This window comes from Eulemur rufifrons, chromosome 9, assembly GCF_041146395.1.
Source record: "Eulemur rufifrons isolate Redbay chromosome 9, OSU_ERuf_1, whole genome shotgun sequence".
NCBI classification, from domain to species: Eukaryota; Metazoa; Chordata; class Mammalia; order Primates; family Lemuridae; genus Eulemur; species Eulemur rufifrons.
Genome location: NC_090991.1, coordinates 18,500,029 through 18,524,908, shown reverse-complemented (window position 1 = coordinate 18,524,908; position 24,880 = coordinate 18,500,029). Strand labels below are relative to the sequence as shown.

The following is a 24,880-nucleotide window of genomic DNA, read 5'->3' as shown; positions in this document are numbered from 1 at the left end:
TCAGGCCGGTGGTCGGGAGGGGCAGTGGAGTGTCCTTTGATCTTCGTGCCATAGGAGATGGAGCAACAGAATTTTCTGGGTGAGGTATGGGAGGGCGGAGGTCATGAGATTGTCTTTGCCCGGAGATGGAAGGGATCAGAATCATCCACTGTAGTTCAGTAATGGCCTAAAGCTGAAAACCCTCCCTTTAAGAGCTCTGTATTTCTGCTTATGATTGGGACAATGGCACTTTAAGAAAGGAGTCTCCATCCTCTTCATTTGCCAGCAAATCAAAAAACCTCCTGTTTCCTTTTCCTATCCACTTGTCCTCGTTCTTCTGACGTGGCCTTGGGGACAAGTGCCGAGATTTTGGTAACATGATGTAGGGAACTTGGTATCCGGGTGAACCCAGGAAAGATCCCACTGCTTCTGAGATGGGAGAAGGGTGGGCCAGAGCCTGTGAGGCTGCGGCAGGGCCAGGAAGCCAGGCGCAGGTTTGTTGCGCCTAAGAAGTATTGGTTTATGGAAATGCCCCCTATAATATTAGAGACAGAAATGATTTCAGTTTTGAAAGGCTTTGCCCTGAAGGAATATGTGAACGTGTTAGTTTGCATATCAAAAGCTGCCTCGCCTCAGGAGGGCGTCTGAAAGGTCGTTGCAGCTGTTTTCCAAGGTGACGCTGCAGTCTCAAGCCTGTGGCTTTCGCCTGCTTTGTATGACAAAGCAGGTTTGCATGGAGCCAGGGGATGGGAGCAGATCAAAGACAGTGCACGCCGGAGAGACAGACACCTGTGGCTAAAAGCAGTTAGCCCAAGGGACAGCTCTTGCTTGACTTCTGACCACCTGTCTCAATCCACGGTAACTAGATAAAGAAATATGGAGCCACTATGTCTCTGTTTAACTTTTCTGCTAAAGTGATAGCTTTATCTTAGAAGTTTGTCCTAGAAAGATTTTGTAACCGTCTGTTCACATAGATAGAGTTAATTAAGGGTTTGTTTGTTCACATAGATAATTAAGGGTTCGATAGAAGCCTTTTCTGAGACTTTGAACCTAAACCGAACTCCCTGTTATTATGTAAATCTGTTACCCCCAGCAACCGATCACTGTACCCATAAATACTGATGTGAAACTTCATTGGGGCGGCAGAAATTATGAGGATTTTGTGGGGTCTCCTGAACCCCCCGCTTTTTTATAAATCTATTCTTTATAAGCTGTTCCTTCCTCTCTGTGTATTCTTTTATTCCTATATTCTATTATTTTCTCATCCTTTGCGACGACCCGTGCCTGAGGGACCTGAATCTTTGCTGGGAGTGTAGCTAACTCCTCGCACAGGTTCATCAGAACCCTGCGTCCCGGTAGGGGGAGGTGGCAGGTGGGGCCGGGAGCAGCTGACCGGAAGCTGGGTCTGATTGTGCTGTTCTGCCCTGGGTCTCCCCAGCATTAGGGGTTAGGGGTGGCATAGGAAAATTGGATCAGTGGGTGGGGTCTGCCAGCCACTGGGCCTGTGCAGGGGAGCCCAGCTCCGTGCCCACGTGACCCCAACACATCCTGCTGACTCCATCAAGAATCTGGTCCCTTGAGAACCAGGGTGGGGCTCAAAGTGCAGTCTTCAGCCCAGCCATGTCAGTGTCACCTGGGACCTTGTTAGAAATGCAGATTCTCCTGCCCCAGACCTGTTATATCAGAGTCTGCATTTCAATAAGATCCAGGGTGACTCGGGGGCACATTGGAGTGTGAGAAGCCCTGGTTTGGGTGAGCGGATTGTTGGCCACATTGTTCAGATGCATCAGTGCCTGGCGCGCAGGGCTCGGAGCCTGAGCCCCTGGTCCCCGGGGCAGGTCTTAGGACAAGCATAAAACTCCATCTGCTGCCGGAGTACCTGGCAGGCACTTCACAGAAGCAGCCATCACCTGGAGGGGACGTCCCTTTGTGGGGACCTCTGTCCAGCCTGTGGCACCACCTGTCCCCCAGTATGAGTAACTGAGGGTCGCTTTCCCTATAAAACACACACACACACACACACACACACACATAGAGTGTGATTAAAATAAAATGTATTTCTTATAAATATCACCATCAAGGAATCATACAGGGAAGGCCCGAGTGGCCCTTGGGAGTGGACTCGGGTGTGTTCATTTAAATACAGAGGCATAAATAACTGTACAAGGGCGGTTAAATACAGAGTGGCTGCCAGCGCCTCCTGGTGGTCACTCAGAGTGGTGCAATCAGCAGAAGGTCCCATCTTTCTCTCCTCCACTTGCCAGGCCTGGCACTGCGGATTTAGTCTCCAAGGGACCGGGGAGGCCCCAGCTCGGGAGAGGAGGCTCCAATCCATCCAGGGTGCTACTTGGTAGCAGGTCAAGTAAAGGGCTTGGTGGGGAAGGAGGTGAAGAAATAAAATGTGAGCCTTGGGGGTATCACTGCTTTCCGTCTCCCCGGGCCCTGTGACCTCAGATAATCCAGACTTGACTCCATCGTTACATTCTGCGTCAGCAGCTGTAACCTGTCCCGCGGGCCGTCAGAGCATCGAGATCTCCAGGTGGCCTGGCTGCTCCGCTGTCCTGTCCTTTTTCATCTCATAGGGAAATACAGCACCGAAGATATCTTCATGATAGCGCTTCTGGTTCTTTAAGGGGAAACAGAGAACAATGTTGTCAGCTCTGCCGGTCCAGCGCCTCCGACACCAAGCCCAGGCTGGGACGAGCCCCAGCTTCCTTATCACACACGACATTCATGAGCCAACTGTCGTGCTTAGATGATGCTGGAATTTGGTTTAGACTCTAACCCCATCGACACCTGCTCTGCTGTGGACCATCTAACACCTCCCGAAGCTGTAGGGATGGCTGGCGTTCCCGTTTCCTGCCCAGCGCTCATCCACAACCTGCTCCAGGAAATGTGCGCTCTGAGATCCACACGTTTGGGAAATGCCACGTACTTTCTTTTCCCCCAGTCTTGAAGCGTCAGGATGCACAGTAGCACGTTAAGGACTCTGAGAACTCTTGTAGAAAAGCAATGCGTTTGCCTTTGTCTAACTGAGCATGTCCCAAGCTATTTGTCCTCGGAACCCTTTCGATGCCAAATATCTATGGACACGATGAATGTATTTTGGGAAATGCCTGTGATCTCCTTGTTCTTCAAACTCGCCAGACTAACTCCCACCCCAGGGCCGTTGAACATGCTACTCCTTCCAGAACAGCCCAGAAGTCTGTTTTCTTCAATATCCACAGGGCTCCCTCCTCACCTCCCACGGGTCTTTTCTCAAATGTCACCTTCCAGTGACACCTTCCCTGGCCACCCTATTTTTTTTTTTTCTTTTTACTTTTTTCAGCCATCAGGAACCCTTGCCACTGGCCACCCTATTTAAAATTACACTCCCAACTCTCCCTGGCTGCTTCCCTGCCTCGTTTTCCTCCAAAGCACTACACGTTTTCCTCATGTGGTTTTGTCGGCCCCAGTGCAATGGACTGGGCAGGACTTTTCACCTGTTTTGTTTGCTGCTCTATCCTCAGCTGAACAGAGACCAGGAGACTCTCCTGCTTCCACTCCACAGACAGAAAACCAGACAGGTCCACTCACTTGTGAAAGCCAGCTGCCACCCAGACCGGAATGTGCGGATAGGCCTTCTAGCAGCCTATCCGGCTCAGACCTCAGCCACTTCTGGGGTTCTGCTGTGGTCCAGGACTGCCCTGGGCCTGACTCCCCCTGGGCTCTGCCCCCCCTCCTGGCTCCCATGGCCTGTGCCCTTGGCCCACACACCAGGTACCTCACCTTGAGTTGGAAGAAATAGTCCTCCACCTGCTCCTCGCTCAGGCTCAGCTTGGAGGCCACCAGCTGCCTCAGGGTACAGGCCACGTCCCGGGCCATGCGCACGTCCCCACAGACATAGAGGTGGCCTTGCTCCTCGTGCAGCACGCGGAGTACCTCGCCGGCCAGCTGCTGCTGCAGGATGTCTTGAACATACACCTGAAAGCAGAAGAAATGGCAGCTCCAGTCCCGGCTGCTGGGAGACAGGCTGGCATGCAGGCCCCGAGGGGGGAGGGGCCACTGAGGCTGCAGAGTGGGCCCCTCCCAGCCAGGACTTTGCACTGGGCACAGGATTTTTGCATCTAGCTCAGGGTCAGGACAACCACAGATGCCCTGGGGGCTGAGCTGAGACGAGAGAGATGAATGGCGGACACAGTCCTGCCCTCGAGGGGCTGACTGTCCGGTGGGGCTCCCAGATTGTCGTCCAATCCACCATGCTTCCACAGCGCCAGTTCCCCACAATCAGGGCTCTGCCCACACCCCAGAAAAGGGAGCCTCCCAGTGCAGACTGACCCTCAGGTCTCTGCTGTAATTCAGGGCAGGAGCACAGACCTCGGGCTCCGCAGTTAGGCAGAAGGTCCTGAAGTCTATCAAGGCCTCTGTGATCTTGCTCAGGGGCCTCAGCACTGGCACACAGCACAGGGTCCGAGAGGAGCCCTGATGGCACAAGTTTGTGAGGGCCAGAGTCTATACTGACACCTCAGGCTCACGGGGCAAAGTCTCCTGGGGCAGCAGAGCCCATCTGAGGACCGTGGTGGGAGCAGCGGCCGCCTGCCAGCCTCGCTGGGCCTGAGCGCAGACCAGCCGGCACCACCTCTCCTGGGGCAGTCCTGTGTCGCAGGGGCCTGCCGGGCACCTTCAGCAGGCTGGGCGCCGGGGATTAACCCGCGGTGGGAGCCTGGGTTAGTCCCGAACCTCTCCTCTGCTGGCAGAGAGGACGTGTGAGCTTCACAGCGTCACTCTGATGGTTGTATAGTGGTCCCCATTTTAGAGCTGAGAAGCTGAAGCTGGGAGAGGCGAGGGCTGGGGGTGGGGGGTGGGGCCCGGAATCCAGGGCACAAACCGCGGCCTGTGTGTTTAACACGCCACCTGCCCCGAGGCCTCGTTTACCTTGGGCCTGCCAGGCAGGCGGGAATAGGCGGTGTGCACCTCATGCAGCACGCCCTTCCGGGCCATCTCCATCATCTCCTCCTGATACAGGTGGTCCTCGTCTGGGCGGCGGCACCCGAACACCAGGGTCATGCGGCCGCCCCGGAGCCCTGCAAGACGCAGCAGGCTGCAGTTACCACGCTGGCCACCAGAGGGCGGCCACGCCCCAAGGCCCAATTGCAATTCTCATTTTGTTCCCACAAGTATCCTTTCTAGCGTTATCCCCACTTCACAGATAAGAAAACTGAGGCCCGGGGCCTTTGGATCACTCGTCCATAGCCACACACCTAGCAGTGCAGATACAGGATCCCCTCAGTGGACTAGAGGTCTAAAGCAGTGACTTTTCCATTACCCCACCACCCAAATCTGGAGCCCTGGCTCCAATGTGAGAGATAAGGGTAGACAGCAATTCCACCCCCAGGGAGGCCCGCACAGGCCGAGGCCAGCTTGGGAGGCCTTCCCTGGAGAGGTCCAGGCAACGTCTGTGGGTCTGTAGTTCTCCTAGGCAGGCACTGGCCACCCGGTGCCCCCTCCCCCCTGGGACCCCGCCAGCCGTACCTTTGTGCTCAGAGTCATGGAGCCGCTGGTGCCAGAAACTGCGGAAGGGGGCGATGCCTGTGCCGGGCCCGATGAGGATGCAAGGTCGGGAGGGGTCCTCGGGGAGATGGAAGCCGCTGGCACTGAAGGGGACAGAGGAGAGAGGCTCAGTCCTCAAACACCCTGGGCTAGACACAGGCATAGGACAGGGGCTGGGCGTGTAGTGGGGCTGGGGGACAGAACAGCTCGTATTTCATCTCCCAAGTCCCAAGGCTGCTTCATTTCTTCTGTCCAGGCACACCGTCCCCTCCCCCTGGGGTCCTTTTGGAAAAGGGCTGAGCTCACTGTACTCTGGACCCCACAGGCACTGCTGTCACCGCTACCCCTGCTAGCGGCTCAGCCACACTCTGCAGCCAGGGCATGGCATGGAGAGGGAATGGGCCCATGCTACCCCAAGGCCTTCTTTATAGACCAAGGGTCACCTAAACCCCAGATCCCTCCCTTCCATCCAGAACACCCGGGGTCGGCGGTCCCACAGGGGACAGAGTGGAGGGGGTGTTTACCTTCGCACAAAGCACGGCACTGGGTCTTGGGGCTTCAAGTTGCTGAGCCATGTGCTGCAGACACCATGGTGCAGGGGACCCTGGCCATCTGCAATGACAGCACAGACCTGACCAACGTTCCCCCCACTGCCCACGCGCCACCTGTACGAGCTGCTCCACCCACACCGATGCCCCTCCTTGGACTGCCCGGCTCAGGCCCTCTCAGGGCTGAATGAGGGGCTGTCTGGCCTCCCGTTTCTGAGATGCAGGCTCTGTAAGCCCAGAGACCAGGGAGACTGAAAGGGGCTGGGAAGCTGCAAGTCGCTCCTTTGGCCAATGCAGAAACTGAGTGCCGGAGAGGGAAAGTGACTTGCAGGAGGTCACTAGGGAGGTGGTGGGATCAGTGGCTAGCTCATGTTCCCTGACTCCTACTCCAGTGCTCCTTCCAGTAGCATTTCTCCAGGGACCCTTGCAGGCCAACACTTGGCCCTACAGACAGCAGCACAGAGTGACCCCTCAGAGGTGGCTACTGCACGTCCTCCTGAGCGTAGCTCTTGCTGGTAGGAACCCTGGGCGGAGGACGAACTCCAAACACTCCGGCCTGCTCTGACACCTCACTTCCTTCCCCAGTGGCCCCTCCTGGGCCTGGAGAAACCCCAGATTTCTCGGGGTGGCACTCCCTTCAGAATGGCCCAGCATTTGAAGGAGGTCTCCAACCAGCTGGAGAAGTCCCCTTGGTTTTCCTCTGGATTGAATCTCGCTCTCAGGACACCCCGCGTCTCCTCTCCCGGGCCGCGAGGGTGTTCTCTAGCAGGGCAAACAGGCTCTGCCTAGTTGTTAGAACCCATGTGATTGTGCTTCGCAGGGGACGGAGGGCTCGGAGGTGTGGGCAGCTCCCAGCTTTGCCAACCCAGGCAACGCTCAGTGACGCAGGGCAGTGCGGGGACAGAGTTGGTCCAGCAGAGGAGCCGAGACCACCTGGATGAGTTCTTGGCCCCCCCAGTCAATGGCAGCCCCACCCTCCTTTCTCTGCTCTCAGTGATCCTGCACTTCCTCTCTTGGCACCTACGCAGTGAGAATCACCTAATTATTTCTCCCCCTGTCTCCTCATTGCCCTTGTAGATGCCCCGTGAGGGCGGGGGCTATGTCTGCTGTATTTCCACAGCCATCACGGTGCCAAACGTGGAGAGGTGTGAAGTAGCCCATCAGTGAATGAGCTGCCAACGTGAGATCGTCCCGGAATCCAGGCTGCCCTTGAGCAAGATTCAGAATCACTGGGGTCCCCCCTACAGGGTGGCTGCTCTCCATGTGTGATCGCGTTAAATTGTCCCAACACAAGTAGGACAGCAGAGGGGTGGAGAATGTGGACTCAGCACTTAGACTACCTGGGTTTGAATCCCAGCTCCCCATTCACTAACAGCATGACCTTGAACAAGTGGCTTAACCTCTCCATGCCTCGGTTTCCTCACCTGTAAAATGCGCACAGAACCTACCCCCCATGGTGACCGACCACACGCATACAAAGGGGTTCGCTTGATGCCTGGTTCGTAGGAATCTCTCCCACACACCTCCCGTGACTGTTGACAACTCTGGGCGGTGGGTGTCCCCACTTTGGTTAACCGGTGAGGGGACGGAAGCTCAGGGACGCTGAGCAGCTGCCCAGCGAGGAGCAGAGTTGGGCCGCGCCAGAGCCCCTGCTCACCTCGGGTGCGGTACGTGACCACGGCCACGGTGAGGTGCACCTCCGTGGGGGTGTGGTCCCGGGAGGAGCTGATGGAGTAGTACCGGGGCTTCAGAGTGGGGAGCTGGGACAGCAGGAAGGCAGCCGACACCCGCAGGGACGGGAACTCCTCCAGCACCTCCAGGAACGTGGGGCTGTTGGCGAACTTCCACTTGCTGTACTCTGAGGGCTGGAAGCCAAGGGCAGTGTGAGAGGCTGAGGGTGCCCGCCCCACTTCGGGTGAAGATGCTGTCGCAACCCAGTATCCATTCGTTCATTTGCTCACTGAACATGGTGCTACCCCGGCGCTGTCCAGGGTGCTGAGATACCAAGCAGCGAGGAAATAGTTCCCGTTCTGGAGGAACTCAGTCCAGTGGGTGGCATTTATCTAACTTGCATGCCTAGACCTCCACCCTCACTAGCTCACGAGTGGGGGCCACATCTTTACTATAATCTTATTTGGGCCAAGACTTCGGAACCAATCAGACCTGTGTTCAAATCTTGTGGCCAGATGCTCTTACTGGCTGTGGAATCTTCTGCCAATTAATGAAACTTTGTAACATGAGGGTAATGTAACCTACCTTCTGGGGACGTTGTCAGAATTAAATGGGAAAATGTGTGCCAAATTAGTAGAGTGTGGAGAGAGAATAAGGGTAGTGGAGGTGGTTGGAATCAAGATGATTAGTGATAATGATGATGGTGATAATGACATTCACTGCCTTTTGCTGAGACGTGAGCCCAGAAAGTTGCAGGTGAGTTAATGCATTCTCTCATTAACTTACTGATTCTTCTACCCATCTGTCACTACAGCCATTTGTCCACTCATCCACACCGTCCACCCTCTGATACTTCTAAAGTGCCAAGCTCGTTCCAGCTTTGGGGGATACAAAGGCAGACTAGACACTGTGGCTCCCCTTTCTAGCTAATTGCCAAGGCAGTGCACTTTGGCTGCGTCCTGCAGACACTCAGAGAATTTCAGTTCACTCAACACAACTGTGGACTCAGCACTTAGACTACCTGGGTTTGAATCCCAGCTCCCCATTCACTAACATGGGACATGGGACAGTAGAGGATGCCTGACTTCCCAGCAGCCTTTGACAAGTCTCACTCTGGGAACCTGGATTGGATGCCCTTTTGCTAAGGACTAGCTCTGGGCTCTGGCTCCCCCCATGCTGGGACCTCCCCCTGCGTCACCCACCATCCCTGACCCTCACCTGGCACAGGGTCTCCAGCCTCTGTCTCTCGGCCTCTTCCGTGGCCAGCTGGGCCAGCTTCTGGAGCAGCAGCTGGGTTGGGGGAGTGGTGATGTCCAGGAAGTAGGTGAGGGCCTGGCTGAGTGAGCAGGACGGCAGCCTCTTGTCACTGACCCAGTAGCCGCCTGGATAGGGAAGGAAGGTGTCAGGATGGAAAGGGGGCCCCCTTTGGGCTTCTCAGAGGGTGACGAGGCCTCTGGGGTGACACGCTCTGTCCTCCAGCTGCAGGGAGAGAAGACACTGCAGATCTGGCTCCAGGAAGAGCAAAAGGCAGGAAGAAGGTCGTGCCCAGGGACAGGGCTAGCAGGGAAGGCTGATCAACTGCCCTCCAGTGGGCACTCAGTGACATGAACCTGACAAACTAACCATGTCCCTTTCTGGTCCAGACCTGAACTTCAGCAAGACATCCACCGGTGAACTACAGACTCACAATGACTAAATCCACCAAAGACTGATGTACCCCTCAGAGGCCAGAGACAAGCCATGACTGCAGTGCCCTGGGGTGCTAGACCTAGAGGTGCTGGGTGAGTAGACCATCAGCCCAAAGTGAAGTGGGAGTCTCAAGGAGTCCCAAAGGGCAGCACACAAGGCTGTCGCAGCACGGACCCTGGAGCCAGCACACAGGGGTCCAAACTACTAGCTGGGTGACAGCGCTCTGGGCCTTGGGTTTCCTCCTTGTGAAATGCATATAGCAAAACCCACCTTGCTGGGTTCCCATGAGCACTGATGAAATCATGCACCTAAAATGGTTGGTGTTGTGCCTGGTACACAATGTTAGGTGAAAGTATTACCATCATGTTATTTTTTCTGGATCAGAGACCCAGTGAGCCGCATCTGTCTCCCTCCGGTCACAAGGACATTGTCCCTCATCCCCATGTTTCAGGCTCTTTCACTTTCTCCTGGACAGTGGAGACATTGCCAGACTTTGTTTTCCCTGACTCCCATTTTCTGATCTGGCCGCTGTATTTAGGGGGACACATTCTTTGGTGGTGTCACTATCACTGGGGACACGCAGCCCAGGGAGCGAACCTGTGGGCTGGGGCTGTCCTCAGGCTGCTTTAACATGGGCTTCGTCGCCCACCCACCCACTCAGCAGGGAGGACAGGGGTAGCTGTCGGGGGCAGGCCCAGTGCGGCCCCTCAGCGGGGAGGGTGGGGGAGCATGCTGGGCCCCCTCGGCCCCCAGGCACAGGGCTCACCGCTCTCGTTCAGGGTCTCCAGGCGCACCGTCTGGTGGGGCGCAGGGCCGTCCACCACTCGCTGCAAGATTCCTTGGACCAGGGCCGGCTGGTTGCCTGGGAACACCCCGAGGTGCTCCCCGGGCAGGTAGTTCAGGCCGCCGCTGTCCTCCCCGGAGAGCTCCACCAGGAGCGTCGTGCGGCTGGGGAAGGGCAAGAGAAGCCTTGGATGGCGTCACGGGATTCCCTCCAGAGCCGCCTGCTACGTGCCCAGCTTCCCCAGCATATGCGCCTTCCTCCCATTTTCCTGCCCAGTGCCACGAGCCTGGGGCACCCGCCTAAGCTTGGGACAAGGCATCCCCTCAGGCCGGGGTGCTCAAGAGGGCCCCTGTAGCTTCCTCCCGGGGAGAAGCTGGGACCGCCCCCCAGAAGCCCTCTGAGCTTGCCCACAGACTCTGCCCAGGGCGATGTGTGGGCATCAGAAGAAACGCTGTTCTTATTAGAACAAAGCCCAGTTTCCATGATGAATGGGGGAGGACGGCTCCGACAGACGCTTGGTCACCCTGGCTGGGAAATTTCCTTCCCTGCCAACACTTTTCCTGAAAGTTCTTAAAAAAGATTCAAATGGCTCGAGCCTCTCTTGCCCTCCCTTTTAGTGAAGGAGTTCAGTGAGGAAGGAGAGGAAGTGACGCAGGTCCCCGGTTCCCAGCTGGAAAAGTGGATTAGCGGGTGGATTAGCAGAGGAGCTGGTCCTACCGAGGGCGTGGCTGCTGACGCCATCAGACACTCCTGGCTTCCCCCTCCAAAGACTGACGTTTGCTGGTCTTTCACTCACTAAGACGGAGGCTACAGGGAACCCTGAGAAGCCCTGCCCTGTCCCTCACCTGGATTTCGGACTCTGTAGATTCTGCTGAGATTTGAGCCTCATGGTGAACACGTTCTTGGCGTGCATGCTGCCGAGGGCTGCGGGGGACACACACAGTGAAGTGGACACATGGCTCTTGAGCTTTGGTGGGGGAAGCCCCCACATCTCTGCGTCAATTACACCTGGACATCAGCCTTGGCGTGTCCAACTGGGGTGGCTATTGGGGTTTTCTTTCCCTCCTTTTCCCCACTGTTTCTAAATCACAAATAAAGATCCTTGGTCTGACAGAGGGTGGTTGTCTTGCTTCTAGGTGTTGGGAAATTCAATTTAGGTACCAAAATATGGAAAGTTCCCGGACATCCCATGGCCTGGGGTCCACAGGAGAGCACTGCAAAGCTTAGAACTGCAGGGACCTGCAGGACGGCTGCAGTCATGGTACACGGCACAGCACCCAGAGGGTGCAGAGTCCGCAGCTGCCAACTGCAGCCTGGAAATGCCTGTGACACCTTCACAGCACTCGGCTGCCTTCGCTGCTGCAAGGCAGGGGCCCAGATCCCAGCCTGGCCACAGGCTAGCAACTCCCTTCACGCCCTTGAGCTTCAATTTCTCCGTCTGTGCCTTTCTCCCCGTCAGTGTCAGAGCTCACTTAGCACATGTGGGCAAAGAGCCCAGCACAGTGCCTGGCACACAGCAGGCCCTCAGTCAATACTGGCTCCCTCCTCTCTGCACCAGCCTCCCAGGGCTTCCTCCTGAAACAGCCTCCCTGAGAGCCTCAGTTTCCCCTGCAGGCCCATGGATGCAGCGAGAGAGGGGCCTGGCAGCCCCGGCCAGCTGTCTGTGTGCAGGGGGACCTGGTGGTCTCCTTGACCCCAGGCTCAGGACTCAGAGACCCCAACCCAGGCAGGAGGGGCAAACAAGCCCTGGCTGGTGCAGAGCAGCAGGTACCTTTGTTGAGGTCCAAAGGCTGTGAGTCCTGCACGAGCCTGTAGTGGTGCGGGTCCCAGGTCACATTGGAGGTGTAGAGCTTGGGGATCTGAATGTGGTGCTTGCCTCGGACATCAAACGTCTCACAGGCTACCTGGAAGGAGATGGAACAGACTGGGGTTAAGGGTCAGCGTCAGAACCATCATTGTCACTGGGCTACCTTACCATGGGCCCAGCCCTGAGCCGAGTGCTTCGTGTACCTTCTAGGCACACTTATCTGATAGGGCTGGCGAGAGGATGCAAAGAGGTACCGGGCTGGGTGCATCGGAGCTAATGCTGTTATTATGAGAATTAATGTTGGCATGAACTTATTTATCCTCTTGCCCGTGCTGTGAGAGGTCTGATCGCTGCGGTTCCTGATGCAGAATCAAGGCCTGGGCTTTGGGAACACGTCTACCCTGAGTCAGGCCCGTGCTCCTAAGCACCCCTGCTGGGTGACACTCTGCCTCAGTGCTGAGCTCTCTAATCAGTGTGGACAAGCCACAGGGAGCGAAGACCTACGGAGACACTGGGACGGATCAAAGTGCTCCACCCTGTGGTGCCTGTCCCCAGGCTCACTGTGGCTCAGAGACTGAAACAAGACAAGGTCGTAAGAGGCGACCTAGACAGTCAGTGGGGGAAAGACTTTAAAGCAGAAGCTCCCGAGGGAAGGGGGGTATCTGAGCCCCCTTCTCTGCCCGGCCCCCCGGAGGTGCACACAGGGGGTGCAGCTCTTCTGGGGCGTTGAGGGAGCACAGCAGTGACCTGAGCCCTCAGGCCCGTAGCCCCAGCCCATGCCTGGGACCACACCCACAGGACCAGGCAGAGGTCATGCCACCCAGGATGCCCGGCACAGATGTCCTGGGCATGAACATACCACGTCATGTCTACACTGGGGGGGCAGCTCTGGCTGGGAACTGACCTTGAAAGTTTGCACGGCCCAGCTGCGGAAGGCGTCCTCCTGCCCGCTGAGCTCGTCCCCTTCCCCGGTGGGGGCGAGCTGAGAGGCCCCCAGTTGGGACAGCTTCTGGTCGATGTCATGAGCAAAGGCGCAGAACTGAGGGTACATGCTGGAGCCGAGGCCAAACACGGCATACCTGCCCGAGGAGGACACACACATGGAGACAAGTGTCCCACGCTGGGCGCAGCAGCCAGCACCCAGCACCAACAGCCTGCAAGGCCGGCCGCAGACTCTCCCACCGCAGCTGGGGCAGAACCCCTTCTGGTCCTCCCTGGGCCCGGTTCTCATCACCAGCTCCCATGACCAACCCCACGCTTGGCCAGCAGCCTGTGAGAGGGACCTCGTTTCTCTGGCTTGACCCTCAACACACTCGGAGGACACAGCTCAAGCCAGGCCCTCTCTGTGCCTGGACGGCTCTGAGAAGACCCCACCTATGCACCCTGGTTCCACCCCATGAACCCAGACCCTGGGCCCACAAGGCAGGGCTTGGACGCATGCGAGTGGGGAGAAGCCTTACCTGAATTTGTTGGTGAGCTCTTTCAGCAGGAAGAGGGACTTCTTCAGTTTCTAGAAAGAAAGGGAACCACAGAGCTCTCAGGCCAGGGTTAATAGAAGCAGTGCTTTCTCTTTGCTTCTGCTGGCCCGTTGTAAAACTGGCCACACCTGGTAGGAGAAGGCTCTGGATCCACAGTGGAAGTTGGATTATGCATGGGGCCACCCGGGCAGGGCTCTGGCTGTCAACTGACAAGTTCAGCTTGTCTCTCACCCTGGCTGACCCTTAGCAACTCATGTGGACCCTGCCCCTCAGCGGAGGACCAGAACAGCCTGGCCCCAACCCTTGCGGCCCTGGTGGAGGGGGCTGCCTCACAGGAGGGCAACTCCAGGGGGTCTCCTGACCGGGCACGAGCCTCTCTTCTTGTTCGCAGCCTGGTAGAAGCAACAGCAATTGGTCCCGCATTTTCTAAAATCACCCCGATTTTCCGGGAACTCAAGATAATTTGTAGGTGACCGAGCAGAAACAGCATCCAATCACATTGTGAATAGTTACTCCCTCTTTCATAATCTATTTTTCAGTTATTCCCTTTTTAATTCCCTTCTCATCCTTTTGAGCACCAGAGAGACCGTCTCAAATTGGTGCTAATCCAGCCTTAGCACCTCTCTGATACTTGCCCATTACTTCTCTTCCAAAACAAAGGTGAAGCAGGCTTCGTTAGGCAACAGTAGCTAGCTAAACTTGAGTAACTTCACTTTGTTTTCATTGAATTTCCTTTTTGCTGGCTTTCCATTTGTCAGAGTGATACAAGTTTCCTTTATATATGAATTTTTAAATAAAAAAGAGTAGGTCATTCACGGAGCTATATTCCTATGTCATACGAAAGGTGGCACGCACATGTGGCAGTGATTACGAAGGAGGCAGACAAATGACATATACCAGGACCACCCGTAGTGACCCAAGCACTACTCCCAAACGTCCTCTTTGGGACATGCTGAATCCCCCGAGACCCTTTCCTGGGCCATCCCGGGCCCTGCCACCCCCCAGACCTTTGGGACCTCGGGCCACCCACCTCGCCATTGCCGGGGCAGTCTCCATTCCCAAACGTGCTGGTCACCACCAGCAGCAGCTGCTCCTCCTCCAGGCTGCTCAGCCTGTAGTCGTCCATGCAGAGAACCTGGATGGAACCCAGGTGACATCAGCCCTCGGCTCCCAGGTGGGCCCTCCACGCCCTGCCCAGACACCCTGGGCTTCCCCCTGCCCCACCCCCACTCTCAGGCTGGGGCCTCCATCAATTCTCCTTCTGCCATCAAGCCCCAGAGCTAACCCTGGTAAGTGCTGGAGGCTCTATCTCCAAAATACTGCATATCAAAGCTCTTCTCACTGCTTCCACTGCTATTTGAAATTCTGTGTGTGTGGACATATTTTCCACCAAAGTGGAATGAGCAGGTAATGCCTGGAGGGAACATCAGATGAAATGTCTCCTCACCTCAATGTTCTACCTGCGCCTACCTGACCAGGGATGTGGGACTGGCCACCAGTCTCCTGGCAGTTCCAGACCCCTGGGGGCCAGCAGGTGCGGCTTGGCACCAGGAAGCCTTCTCAGTGACCTGTCTAACCTGGTCATTAGTCATCCCCCACCTGGCCTATGCCTCCATGCAGCAGAGATCAAGATTGATCCCATCACTGGTGTTACGCTGGGCTTGTCCCCATCTGTCTCCCAGAAGCCGTGTGACCCTGGAGAAACCACTTAACCTGTCCAACACTCAAGGGCTTCCTCTGTGCATTAGCAATGGCTTTGGCCAACACCTGCTCTGCAGGGCCAGAGTGAGGCATGCACTGCAGGACTCCCCCAGGGCGAGGCCTGGCTCTGTCACTCACTGTCGCATCCGCAGAGCCCAGTGCTGGCCCAGCACGTGGCGATCACTTCCTAAGTGCTGGATTTTATCCTTCATCACTAAAGGTAAGGGATGTGGCTTAGACACCCTTTGAGGTTTTGTTTATCTGTGTCCTATTCATCCCTTGCCCCTTTCACATTTAGCACCACACCCTGAAAGGGAGGCATTCAGTAAATGCGAATAAAATTCATCTAGAACAGCTCATGTGTATTGAAGCTTGGATCCATTAGGAAAATGTTTCTCAAACCGTGTTCCCTAGAACACCAGGAAAACCTTATTTACTGTGTAAGTTTGGGAATCCCTGCACACAAATCTACCCTCCCACTGCAGATTGACGATGCACGTCGGCACATCCAAAGCTCTGAGACATTCAGGAGCAGAGAAACCGTTTCAGCTCTTCCCAGGCTTCTCTGCACACAGGCAGACAAAGTGACACCCACGCAGCTGAGCCGGTACCTTAGGGTTGAAGGCACAGCTGAACAAGGCCCCCAGGTCCGAGGCCAGCGCTTCTGATTTTCCTGTCTCTGTCGCAAAGAGGATTGTGGCTCTGACTCGGGTGGCCATCGTCTTGCGCATCAGCATACAGGCAAAGAGCACAGCTCTGCGGGGACAGAGACAGACAGACACCGTGCTGAGTCAGCCTTCCAGAACAAAACGGGGGACTGGGAGAGTGGGGTGGGGGAAGCATTTCCAGTGGGGGGGGGTGGAGGGAAAAGGAAGCTGCATCCCTCACCGGTCGTCCACCCCGACCACACGCCCTTTCCTGCCCTCGCCCACTGCTCAGCCCTTTGGGAAAGTGAGGACAGAGAAGGTTGGGACAGGAGCAGCCAGTGACCCTCAGAGTTCGTGGGAGCCAAACTCCACAAAGAATATCTTTTCTCTGTGTCCCCCGCCCTTCAAGGCCTGGAGGCGGAGGCTGACGAGAAGGAAGAGACAGTTCAGACATCAACACCGCCGCTCCTACTTACTTAACCAAGACTTTGAACTGAATCTCCCTTCTCCTGGGTCTCCGCTTCTCGTCCTGCCAGACGTGGGTTCTCCAGGCCTCCACCTTCAGGAAAGAAAGGAGAGGTGAGGGCAGGGCTTTGGGGTGCTGGAGTGGTGGAGGACCCTCCACGCCATGCCTGAGTGGGGGAAGGTGGCCGGGCCCGCGCCCCACCCCCACCGCACTGAAACCCCGCGGGGAGGGCTGCCTGTGTCCCTCAGCGCTGCGTCCCCAACACTGGCGGGGCCTGCACACTTATTCTCACTAGTGTCCTCCTGGAAGGAGGAGCCCCCGCTTCTCTTTTGCAGTTAGTGTCTCAACTCGAGGCAAACTACGTAATGTACGGTCCGAGCCAAGACACCTTTGCCAGGAAGAGGACACGCTACACAACAGGCAGATGTTTTCCTGGGCAAACCAGGGTACACAGGCACCCTATCTCCACCTCCAGAGTGAGGAAGCTCTTCCCCAATTCCAAACCAAATCCTTTTTGACAAAAAATGAGCCCGTCTCGATAGCGAGTGGTTACTGAGTGCATCTGGGTTGGGCACTGCACATACGCCACCATGGCGTTAATGCCCATTGCTCCCAGGGATGAGAAAATCAGGGCTCAGAAAGGTGAAAGGACTCGCCCAGGATCAGTACAGCCAGGGAGTTGCAGGATCAATTGACAGTGACTGACTCTGACCCGCTGACGGAGGTGTGACAATCACCCTTAGGGGCTCAAACCCGTCAGAGCAACAGGCCACTAAAGGTACAATAAAAGGCATTTCCTTCAGTCCCACCCTCCGTGGAAATGGACAACAGCTGCTCAGCATCCTTGAGTGGGGCCTGAGAGGCTTTAAAAATATACCACTGTGTCCCCGACCCTCCCATGTGCCTGCATGAGTTAGCGCGCGCACACACACACACACACACACACACACACGGTGCCCACACCTGAGCCCACCACCCCCGGGGGTGAGAAGAGGAAGGCCCCTCACCTGGTAGTAGTAGAAAGGGGATAGGACATAGTTGAGCATCTCCTGGTGAAACACGGGGGTGATGCTCCCAGACATGGGAGGGACCAGCCAGATCCAGTCGGCCGGGCAGCCCCCACGGGACCGGTACTCGTTCTGCATGTACTTCATGAAGGACTCCGCAGCTGAGTGGTGGTCCATGATGGTCACGTTTTGCTTCTAAATCAGAGGACGGCAAGAACGGGAGTTGAGATAAGGGGTGGGGGAATCGAGAGAGTGGCCAGTTGGCTGCAGGGCTCCCAGATGGAGCACGGGGAGGCCTGGGGATCTGTAAGGTGGAAGAGCAACTCCGCCTGGTCCTCTCCTCACCTGTGAAAATAAATACCCAACAGAAGGCTGAAGGAGCTCAAGAAAGCACCATGGCCATGGTCACCCACAGGTCCCATGGGGGCTCCCCTTGGCCCTCTGGGGGCAGTGTTCAGCTTCTCCTACCCACAAATCCCCCCAAACTCGCAGCAAAGGCTCTCTCTGGATGTGGATAACTCAAACCATAGCACCTTTTTGCACATAAAGAAAATACCATCCCAGCCGTTTGTTGGTGGACAGTTCCAAGGGTCACTTCCCTGGGGTTGTAGCTTTCTCAGCCAAGAATTTAGAACTAGAGACCTCTGTGGAGAGGTCTGAAGCACTGGGAAAACTGTAGTGTATGGAAGACAAATCGCCTATGGCCCGAAATTAGAAGCTGCGGGGTCTGAGCCCACCTGGAACGACCCAGCAGGGGCAGCCACAACCCTCAATGTCCAGGGCAACCCGCTCAGTCAGGAGACACCTGTTTAACATAGTGTTTCAAACTCTGGCTTCTTATTAGCCATGTGACCTTGAGCTCTTAGTTCTTTAATCTCCCTAAGCCTCAGTTTCCTCATCTGTAAAATGGGGATGATAATAGTTCCTACTTCATCATGAGGTTGTTGAAAGGATGCAATGAGTTGGTACAAGTTAAATGCAGTAAGAGCTTAAGAAAGGTCAGCTGCTGTTATGATGTCCATGTGCCAGGCAGTGGGTAAGGCACTGGCATTACAGAGGGGGAGACACGGCCCCTCTGGGTTAGACTAGCGTCTAACCAGCGGAAGCAGAGGAAAGCCGGTCATTTTCACAAGAGGAGCCAGCGGACATTAGACCCCGGAGGTCCAGCTATGCCTTGTAAAATTGTATATATACATATAGAGCAACTCCTCGGGGGGCCAGGCCAATTTTCATCAGGAGCTATGATGACAGTCACCAAAACAGATAAAGCAGCAAAACTAATGCTTAGTTTTGCCATGGTCCAGGCAGTGCAGCTAAACATTTTGCGTGAATTTTTACTTAACTCTTACAATAACCTGGTGAGGGAGGTACTATCATTATCCCTATTTTAGGAAACAAGGCCGAGTCTTTTGAAGTTTATCCTGAAGGAGGATGACAAGGAAGTCCTGGAGACTCTCAGCAGTGCAGGGACACGGTCAGCAATGGTCAGGAGACGGCTGAGGCGCACAGATTTTCTGGGACATAGCCACATCCTGCCAGTGTCAGGGCTGGTGCTGGGAGTCCCCAGGAGTCAGGATGTGTGGTCCACGACCAGCCCTTCCGAGCCTCTGGCTGGGGGGTGGGGGTGGGGGCTTCCTGTTCCTTCCTAGCTCGGCCTCAGAACCCTTCCCCCATGGAGCACAGGCTCACCCTGCCTGGGTGATGATCCAGCTGTGGGCAACAGCGTGTGATCATATGTATTTTATTTGCCACTCACACACTTCACCCAGCCTTGTGCCTGGCACACAGCAAATACTCAGTAAAACTTTGCTGAATGAATGAATGATTGCCCAGTGGTCTGGTCTCCGGGGTGATCTGGGAGCTTTGTGGAGACAGTCCCAGCTTCTAAAGTAGTATCTTCACACCCCTCAGACCTCCTTCCCAAAGGGAAGGGAAGGGCTTATAGAAGTAAGAGCAGTGCATGAACTCGAGGGCTCCGTCCCGCACAGGAGCCCACCCGCGGTGTGTGGGCCCAAGAGGTAGATGCACAGGGAAGCAAGGCCAAGCACTGCTCTTTTGCACGTGGGCTCTCAGCCATTCATTCTTCTGAGACGTGTTTTTGATTTGCATTTACCCTATGCTAGACACTCTTCCAGGCCAGAGGTACAGCAGTGAACAAGACAGTCAAAATCTATGCCCCGTGGAGCTTACATGCTAGTGGGAGAAACAAAACAACAAAGAAAGATGTGGATGCACTATGTAATTCCAGGAACTGTGCGATGAAATAGTATGAAGAAAAATGAAGTGGAGTCAAAGAAATGGCAGAGTGAGACAGGATGGCATGGAGTGTGTGTGTTGTTTTACATGATGTGGTCAGGAAGGGCTTCTTCACGGAGACAGCAGTGGGGATCTGCATGAAAGGAGGGAGCTGGCCATGGGATGATGTGTAGGAAGAAGGTTGTGGGCAGAGGGAAAAGTAAGTGCAAAGGCCCTGTGGTGGGGATCCTCTTGAAGAGTTTGAAAAACAACAAAAATTCTAACGCTACCAATCTGAGATTGTGGTGGGGGGTAAAAGCCCCGACTGGAGCAGCTGGGGCATGAGGATGTGCAGTGAGACCTTTCAACAGCTCCGATATAGAAAGGAGCAGAAAAATGAAACAGTAGCCGCAGGGAGCCTGAGGCTTGAGAGGAGTGACTTGGTTAGCCATTTGCTTATTTCTTTGAGATGGGAGCTGGGACAGCCTGTTTGTGTACATTGTTGGGAAGGATCCAGCAGAGAGGGAGACATGGCTGATATAGAGAGAGGGGACCAACATTTTCAGGAGTCCTTGTGCAATTAAGAGAGGACAGGATTCAGTGCTCAAGTGCAGGGATTGACCAGTCTTGGGAGGTGAGGGGTTGCCTGTTGTGTATTGTCAGCATGTGCAAGAGGGCGTATTTATCTCTTATCCTAGCACCTAGCGCAGTGCCTGGCACAAACTGCGTGTTCAATGCCTGTTTGATGCCCGCGTGCATGCATACATGAATGATGATATAAGGGGAAAACCAAGTGCCAGAAGAATAGCTGACCTAACCCAAAACTCCTCAGACCCACAAAACACCAGACACACCAGACATACCTGGAAACTATAGAGCACAGCAATGTTGATCTCGACAACAGCCTGGTCCTTCCAGAGCGAGGCCAGCTTGTGCGTTTCCAGGCCCATTCTTCTGCCCACTTCCTACAGAGGCAGAGTCACGGGGGTGAGTCAGTCCTGGGGACACACCCACAGGCCCACACCTCCAGCCGGCCCAGCTGGGCAGGCCTGGTTACCTCCAGGATGTTGTAGCGCTGGACGTCACAGAAGTCCCGGACCCCGATCTCCGTGCCCATGTACCAGCCATTGAAGGGGCACCCCGGGAACTCAAGGCCACCCACTTCGAGCAGCATATTGGACACTGCGGGCAGGGCGTACCACTTCAGCTCCAGCTCCCGGAACCACTCGTACCTGGCAGGGAGGCAGAGCCAGTTGCCAAGGGGGGACCTTCATTTGTGCACCCCCCCAACACAGAGAAAGAGAAAGAGTCAACCAAGAAAACTCTTTTCTGAGAGTTGATCTCTAAGTTCATTCCACCAAAAGAGGTGCATCAGGCGCACGAGGTGTCCTTCATTCACGCAAACACGTATTGAGCATCAAGCATGTGCCAGGCCCTGTGCCAAATGCTGAGAGTGCAACGTAACGGAGCGGTTAAGAACTCTAACATCAGAAAGCTGGGGTTAAGTTCTGCCTCACCACAGGCCAGCGGTGTGACCTCGGGATGTATTTTAGCCTCTCTGAGCCTCAGCATCCCCACCAGCAAAACAGAGCCTGCAGCATCAAACTCGTGGGATTATTATGAGGCTAATAATATTCATTTGCATATTCATTTATTCCACAACTATTTATAACTGTGCACCTACTATGTGCCGGGCACCCTGCTAGGTGTTGGGGATCTACTGGTGAACGAGAAAGGAAAGATCTCCACTCTCAGGGAATTTACAGTCTTAGTGTCTAGACTCTAGACTATGAACAGGTAAACAAATAAATAAATAAAAACAAGATGATGCATTAGACTGAGGGTGAGAGCACTTACTCTCGATCGGGTGGTCAGGAGAGCCTTCTCAGAGGAGATGACATTATAGGAAATACTTTTGGACAAGAAGAAATGAGCCTTGAAAAATTCAGAGGAAAGGGCATGTCAAGCAGCGGGAATAGCAAGTGCAAAGGCACTGAGGTTGGCCTGAGTTCAGTAGGTTCACAGGACAACGAAGAAGAGCCCAGCCCAACACCTGCTAGACAGTGAGTCTCAATACGTGGAGTGTTTTTGCAAATATGAGAACTGCCTAGCACAGGGGCTAAACCAGTTGGGCTCTTGAAGTCCCTACAGCCCTGTAGTCCCACCACAGTCAGGAGAGGGACAGCTGAGACAGAAGGCAGGAGGGTGAAAGAAGCCTGGGCTGTGCAGCTGGAGAATCTCGAAGTGTTCCTCTCCTGAAGTCACTGCTTCTCAAACTCCCATGGATGGCCCCATCCATCTAAGCCTCTGCTTCCCCCTCGCCGTCAACATATTCTCCTAAGTCTGACACCTGAGACACAAGTGCAGGATTGCTGCATTATGCACAGGTGACAAAGGGGTCCTTGAAAGCCAGCCCTCTGTGTCACTTGCTGCTGGCTGAGCTTGTGGGGAGGTCTGGGAGCTGGAGGCTCAGGAAAGAGGGGAGGCATGCATGCTGACTCACACCCCCCAGCACCCTCAGCCCACTTACTTGGGATGTTCCATGGGCACCTCAAGCACAAGGTCAGGCGGGATTTCGAAGAGCTCAGGGTCGCGGCCGTCAGCCTGCAGGACCAGGGGCACCACGTCGAAGCGGCCGTACTTGGGCTTCCAGCCCAGGTCAATGCACAGCTGGGGGACAAGACAGGTCCAGTGAGTCTGCAGGCCCGGGCGCCTTGTCTCCTGTGGGTTCCACCCTGTCACCCACCACTGGGCTCTCTGCCCGGAGGGCCAGGGGTGAGGCTGGGCCGGGTACCTGGGTGAACTCCACGTTGGCAGGGTCCCCTCTGACGGAGCCATCGGGCATCTGGTAGCCGGCATATCGGATGAACTGAGCGTTCCAGATCCGGAAGTCGTGCTTCCCATCGCTCCGCTGGGGGAACACGGTGATGGCCGACCTTCCCGGGACAGGGACAGTGCTGTTTACCACCTGGCTGGCCCTGGTGGGGGCCCAGCCATCCCCCGCTGGCCCTACCTCCCCCTCCACTCTGCCTGCTCTGCAGCCCCCCGTGCCCTCGCTGCCTGAACCAGCCCCTGCCATCCCTCTCCTCCTGCCCTTCCTTCCCAGCCAGCCCAGGCCCTGCCCCCTCCAGGGAGCCCTCCCAGCCTCTCCCTTACTGCCCTATATTCCGCTCCTTGCAGTTGAGTCAGCCAGATCCTTGCCTAGTGCAGGTTCAGAGTGGCCAGAGCAGCACCCCAGGGGCTTAGTCCCTTCTGCCTCCTGCCCCCTCCCCCAGCTTCCCCTGCTCCCCCGGCCTAGTCCTACGTTGGGTCCCATTAGGTGGCATTGAGTTTTTGCTGAACAAAAAAACACGAATGAATGACCGAATGAGCTGTTCGGTCCCATCAGCTGTGACCTCTTTGGTTGGGGGAGGACGGTAAGGCGGGGGTAGGGGGTGGGGTGGGCAGACACAGCAATGAGCAGTGGCTGTCCCACCTCTAAGGAAAGCACTGTGCCAGAGCCATCTGCTGGAAAACCAACATCGCATCTCCCCTAAAGTGGGGAGCCCTAACCCTGAACAGCGAAGAAGTTACTTCTTTATGATCCTCCATCCCCTCCGAATGGTTCCAAGTCAGAAGGAAACCACAGCGCTGGGCGCCCGCCAGGAGCTGGGCTCACAGAGGCTGGGCTCGCTGCCAGAGGTGCCTGAGGAAGCCTGAGCCTTGCTCCTTTTCCTTTCTCTCTGGCTTCTCCTGGAGCTGGAGACGCCTGCCCTAGACCCACCTGCATCTTTTGGCCAAGATTCTGGGGCAGGATGGGCCCCGCTGCAGCCCTGGGAAAGGCCCACCCACCTGATGTTGCCGTTGTTGGTGGAATAACGCAGGTGTCTGCAGATGTGTTCAAACATTTCCCGGGCGGTGGAACAGTTCCGGGCATCGAAGACCTGCACACAGCCCACCCAGACCATGCCCGTTAGGGACTGAGTGGACAGAGGCTTTGGGGTTGATCAGAAGTCACGGGGGTCTGACGGAGCCGCCAAAACACCCAACACCGAAACCCCCAACACCACACGCTCCAACGCCACGGGGAGGAGCGCATCTTCCTCTCTGCACCCGCTGTGCCCACCCCTCGGCTGCCCCGTCCATCCTTCTCCTGCCCCCCGGGGGAACACAGGCAATCCCACTCGGAAGACCCCAGCAAGACCAAACTTTCAAGAAAACCTGAGTTGAAGGCACCACAAACCAGGATTCCCACGGCCCCGGCCTAGTTCCTTTGCCAGGGGAACACATTTTACACAGCCAGCGTTGGTTTCACTGGCATTTCTGATCGATTTCTCTGTCCACGCGCTTTCAGTATTACCCAAGAACAAATGATCCCCCAACAAAAAGATGGCCTAGGAGACTAGGATAAATAAAATATTCTCTCGGAGCCAAGAATTCAAACATTCAAGGTAAACAAACCTCTCTTACAGCATCAGGGCCTCAAAAATACTAAAAACAAGGTCATCCTTTGGTTTCATGATGGCCTTTAGTCTCCCAAGTTTAACACAAGAGAGGACAGTCAGCTCGAAACCGTGGTGCTGAAATAGGATGCCAGACTTGTAGAAGGGGACCCTAGGAGCCCCCGTCTCACGTTCAGGGATCTGAGGGAACCCTGGGGAGGCCTGGGCACAGCTCTGCTCGGCCGTTCCAGAGCCATCTGCCTGGAGCCTGCCCACCTCCTCCGTCTCCGTCTCCCGCTCGGGTCTGAGAAAGTTCACCTGCAGGTTGGACCACTGGATCCTCCCGATGCAGCGGGGGGCGTTGCGCCAGGCCTGCTTGGTGGCAAAGATGAGCTCATCTCCCGTCAGTTGGTAGGTTCCTGTTGTTTCTATCTCCTTTGTCACCGCTTCCACCCTGGCCAGATGTTCCTCTATTTTTGCCCTGGGGGACAGGAAGACATCAGGAAGATCAACAATGAGATGGCCTTAAATGGGATTGATTCAATCCACAGGAGCAGGAACTGCAATAGGACGCCCAAAGGGCAAGATGTCTCTCACTGGAGACTGTCCCCTCCAGGGCCGGCCTCACGGACCCCACACTTGGCTAAGAAGGGCCCTGTGCTTAATGCTCTGCTGTCCCCAGCTTGAAATTCTTAATCATGTTTGGCCAAGGAGCTCGTATTTTCATTCTTACAATGGGTCTTGCAAATTATGTAGCCAGTCCTGAGCCTGTGGGTGCCTGTTTACTTCCAGGTGCTTTTTCTTTAACCACATTCGTCTCGGGAAGGGGTGCAATCCTTCTCAGACACTGGCAAGGCTCAGAGGAGTGTCCCACCAAGCCACGGCACCGTCCTGCCTCTGTATCGGTCAGGGCAGGGC

The 24,880-nt window shown here is 55.6% G+C and overlaps 1 protein-coding gene across 1 annotated transcript in view; it reads right to left on the bottom strand.

Moving 5' to 3' along the window:
* Nucleotides 1-2,497: 2,497 nt before the first annotated feature.
* The window catches only part of NOS2 (nitric oxide synthase 2), a 35,166-nt gene continuing 12,783 nt past the window's right edge, over nucleotides 2,498-24,880 (bottom strand). The window contains exons 5-26 of the mRNA XM_069480993.1: nucleotides 24,281-24,443; nucleotides 23,373-23,464; nucleotides 22,336-22,477; nucleotides 22,072-22,211; nucleotides 20,599-20,773; nucleotides 20,405-20,506; nucleotides 17,307-17,501; nucleotides 16,310-16,392; nucleotides 15,798-15,942; nucleotides 14,516-14,620; nucleotides 13,468-13,517; nucleotides 12,912-13,086; nucleotides 11,972-12,104; nucleotides 11,046-11,124; nucleotides 10,183-10,364; nucleotides 8,946-9,109; nucleotides 7,714-7,921; nucleotides 6,033-6,120; nucleotides 5,491-5,612; nucleotides 4,894-5,042; nucleotides 3,748-3,942; nucleotides 2,498-2,605 (exon numbers count right to left, since the gene is read on the bottom strand). Coding sequence (XP_069337094.1) covers nucleotides 2,498-2,605; nucleotides 3,748-3,942; nucleotides 4,894-5,042; nucleotides 5,491-5,612; nucleotides 6,033-6,120; nucleotides 7,714-7,921; nucleotides 8,946-9,109; nucleotides 10,183-10,364; nucleotides 11,046-11,124; nucleotides 11,972-12,104; nucleotides 12,912-13,086; nucleotides 13,468-13,517; nucleotides 14,516-14,620; nucleotides 15,798-15,942; nucleotides 16,310-16,392; nucleotides 17,307-17,501; nucleotides 20,405-20,506; nucleotides 20,599-20,773; nucleotides 22,072-22,211; nucleotides 22,336-22,477; nucleotides 23,373-23,464; nucleotides 24,281-24,443 — 2,995 coding nt within the window. The remainder of the gene's footprint in view (nucleotides 2,606-3,747; nucleotides 3,943-4,893; nucleotides 5,043-5,490; nucleotides 5,613-6,032; nucleotides 6,121-7,713; nucleotides 7,922-8,945; nucleotides 9,110-10,182; nucleotides 10,365-11,045; nucleotides 11,125-11,971; nucleotides 12,105-12,911; nucleotides 13,087-13,467; nucleotides 13,518-14,515; nucleotides 14,621-15,797; nucleotides 15,943-16,309; nucleotides 16,393-17,306; nucleotides 17,502-20,404; nucleotides 20,507-20,598; nucleotides 20,774-22,071; nucleotides 22,212-22,335; nucleotides 22,478-23,372; nucleotides 23,465-24,280; nucleotides 24,444-24,880) is intronic.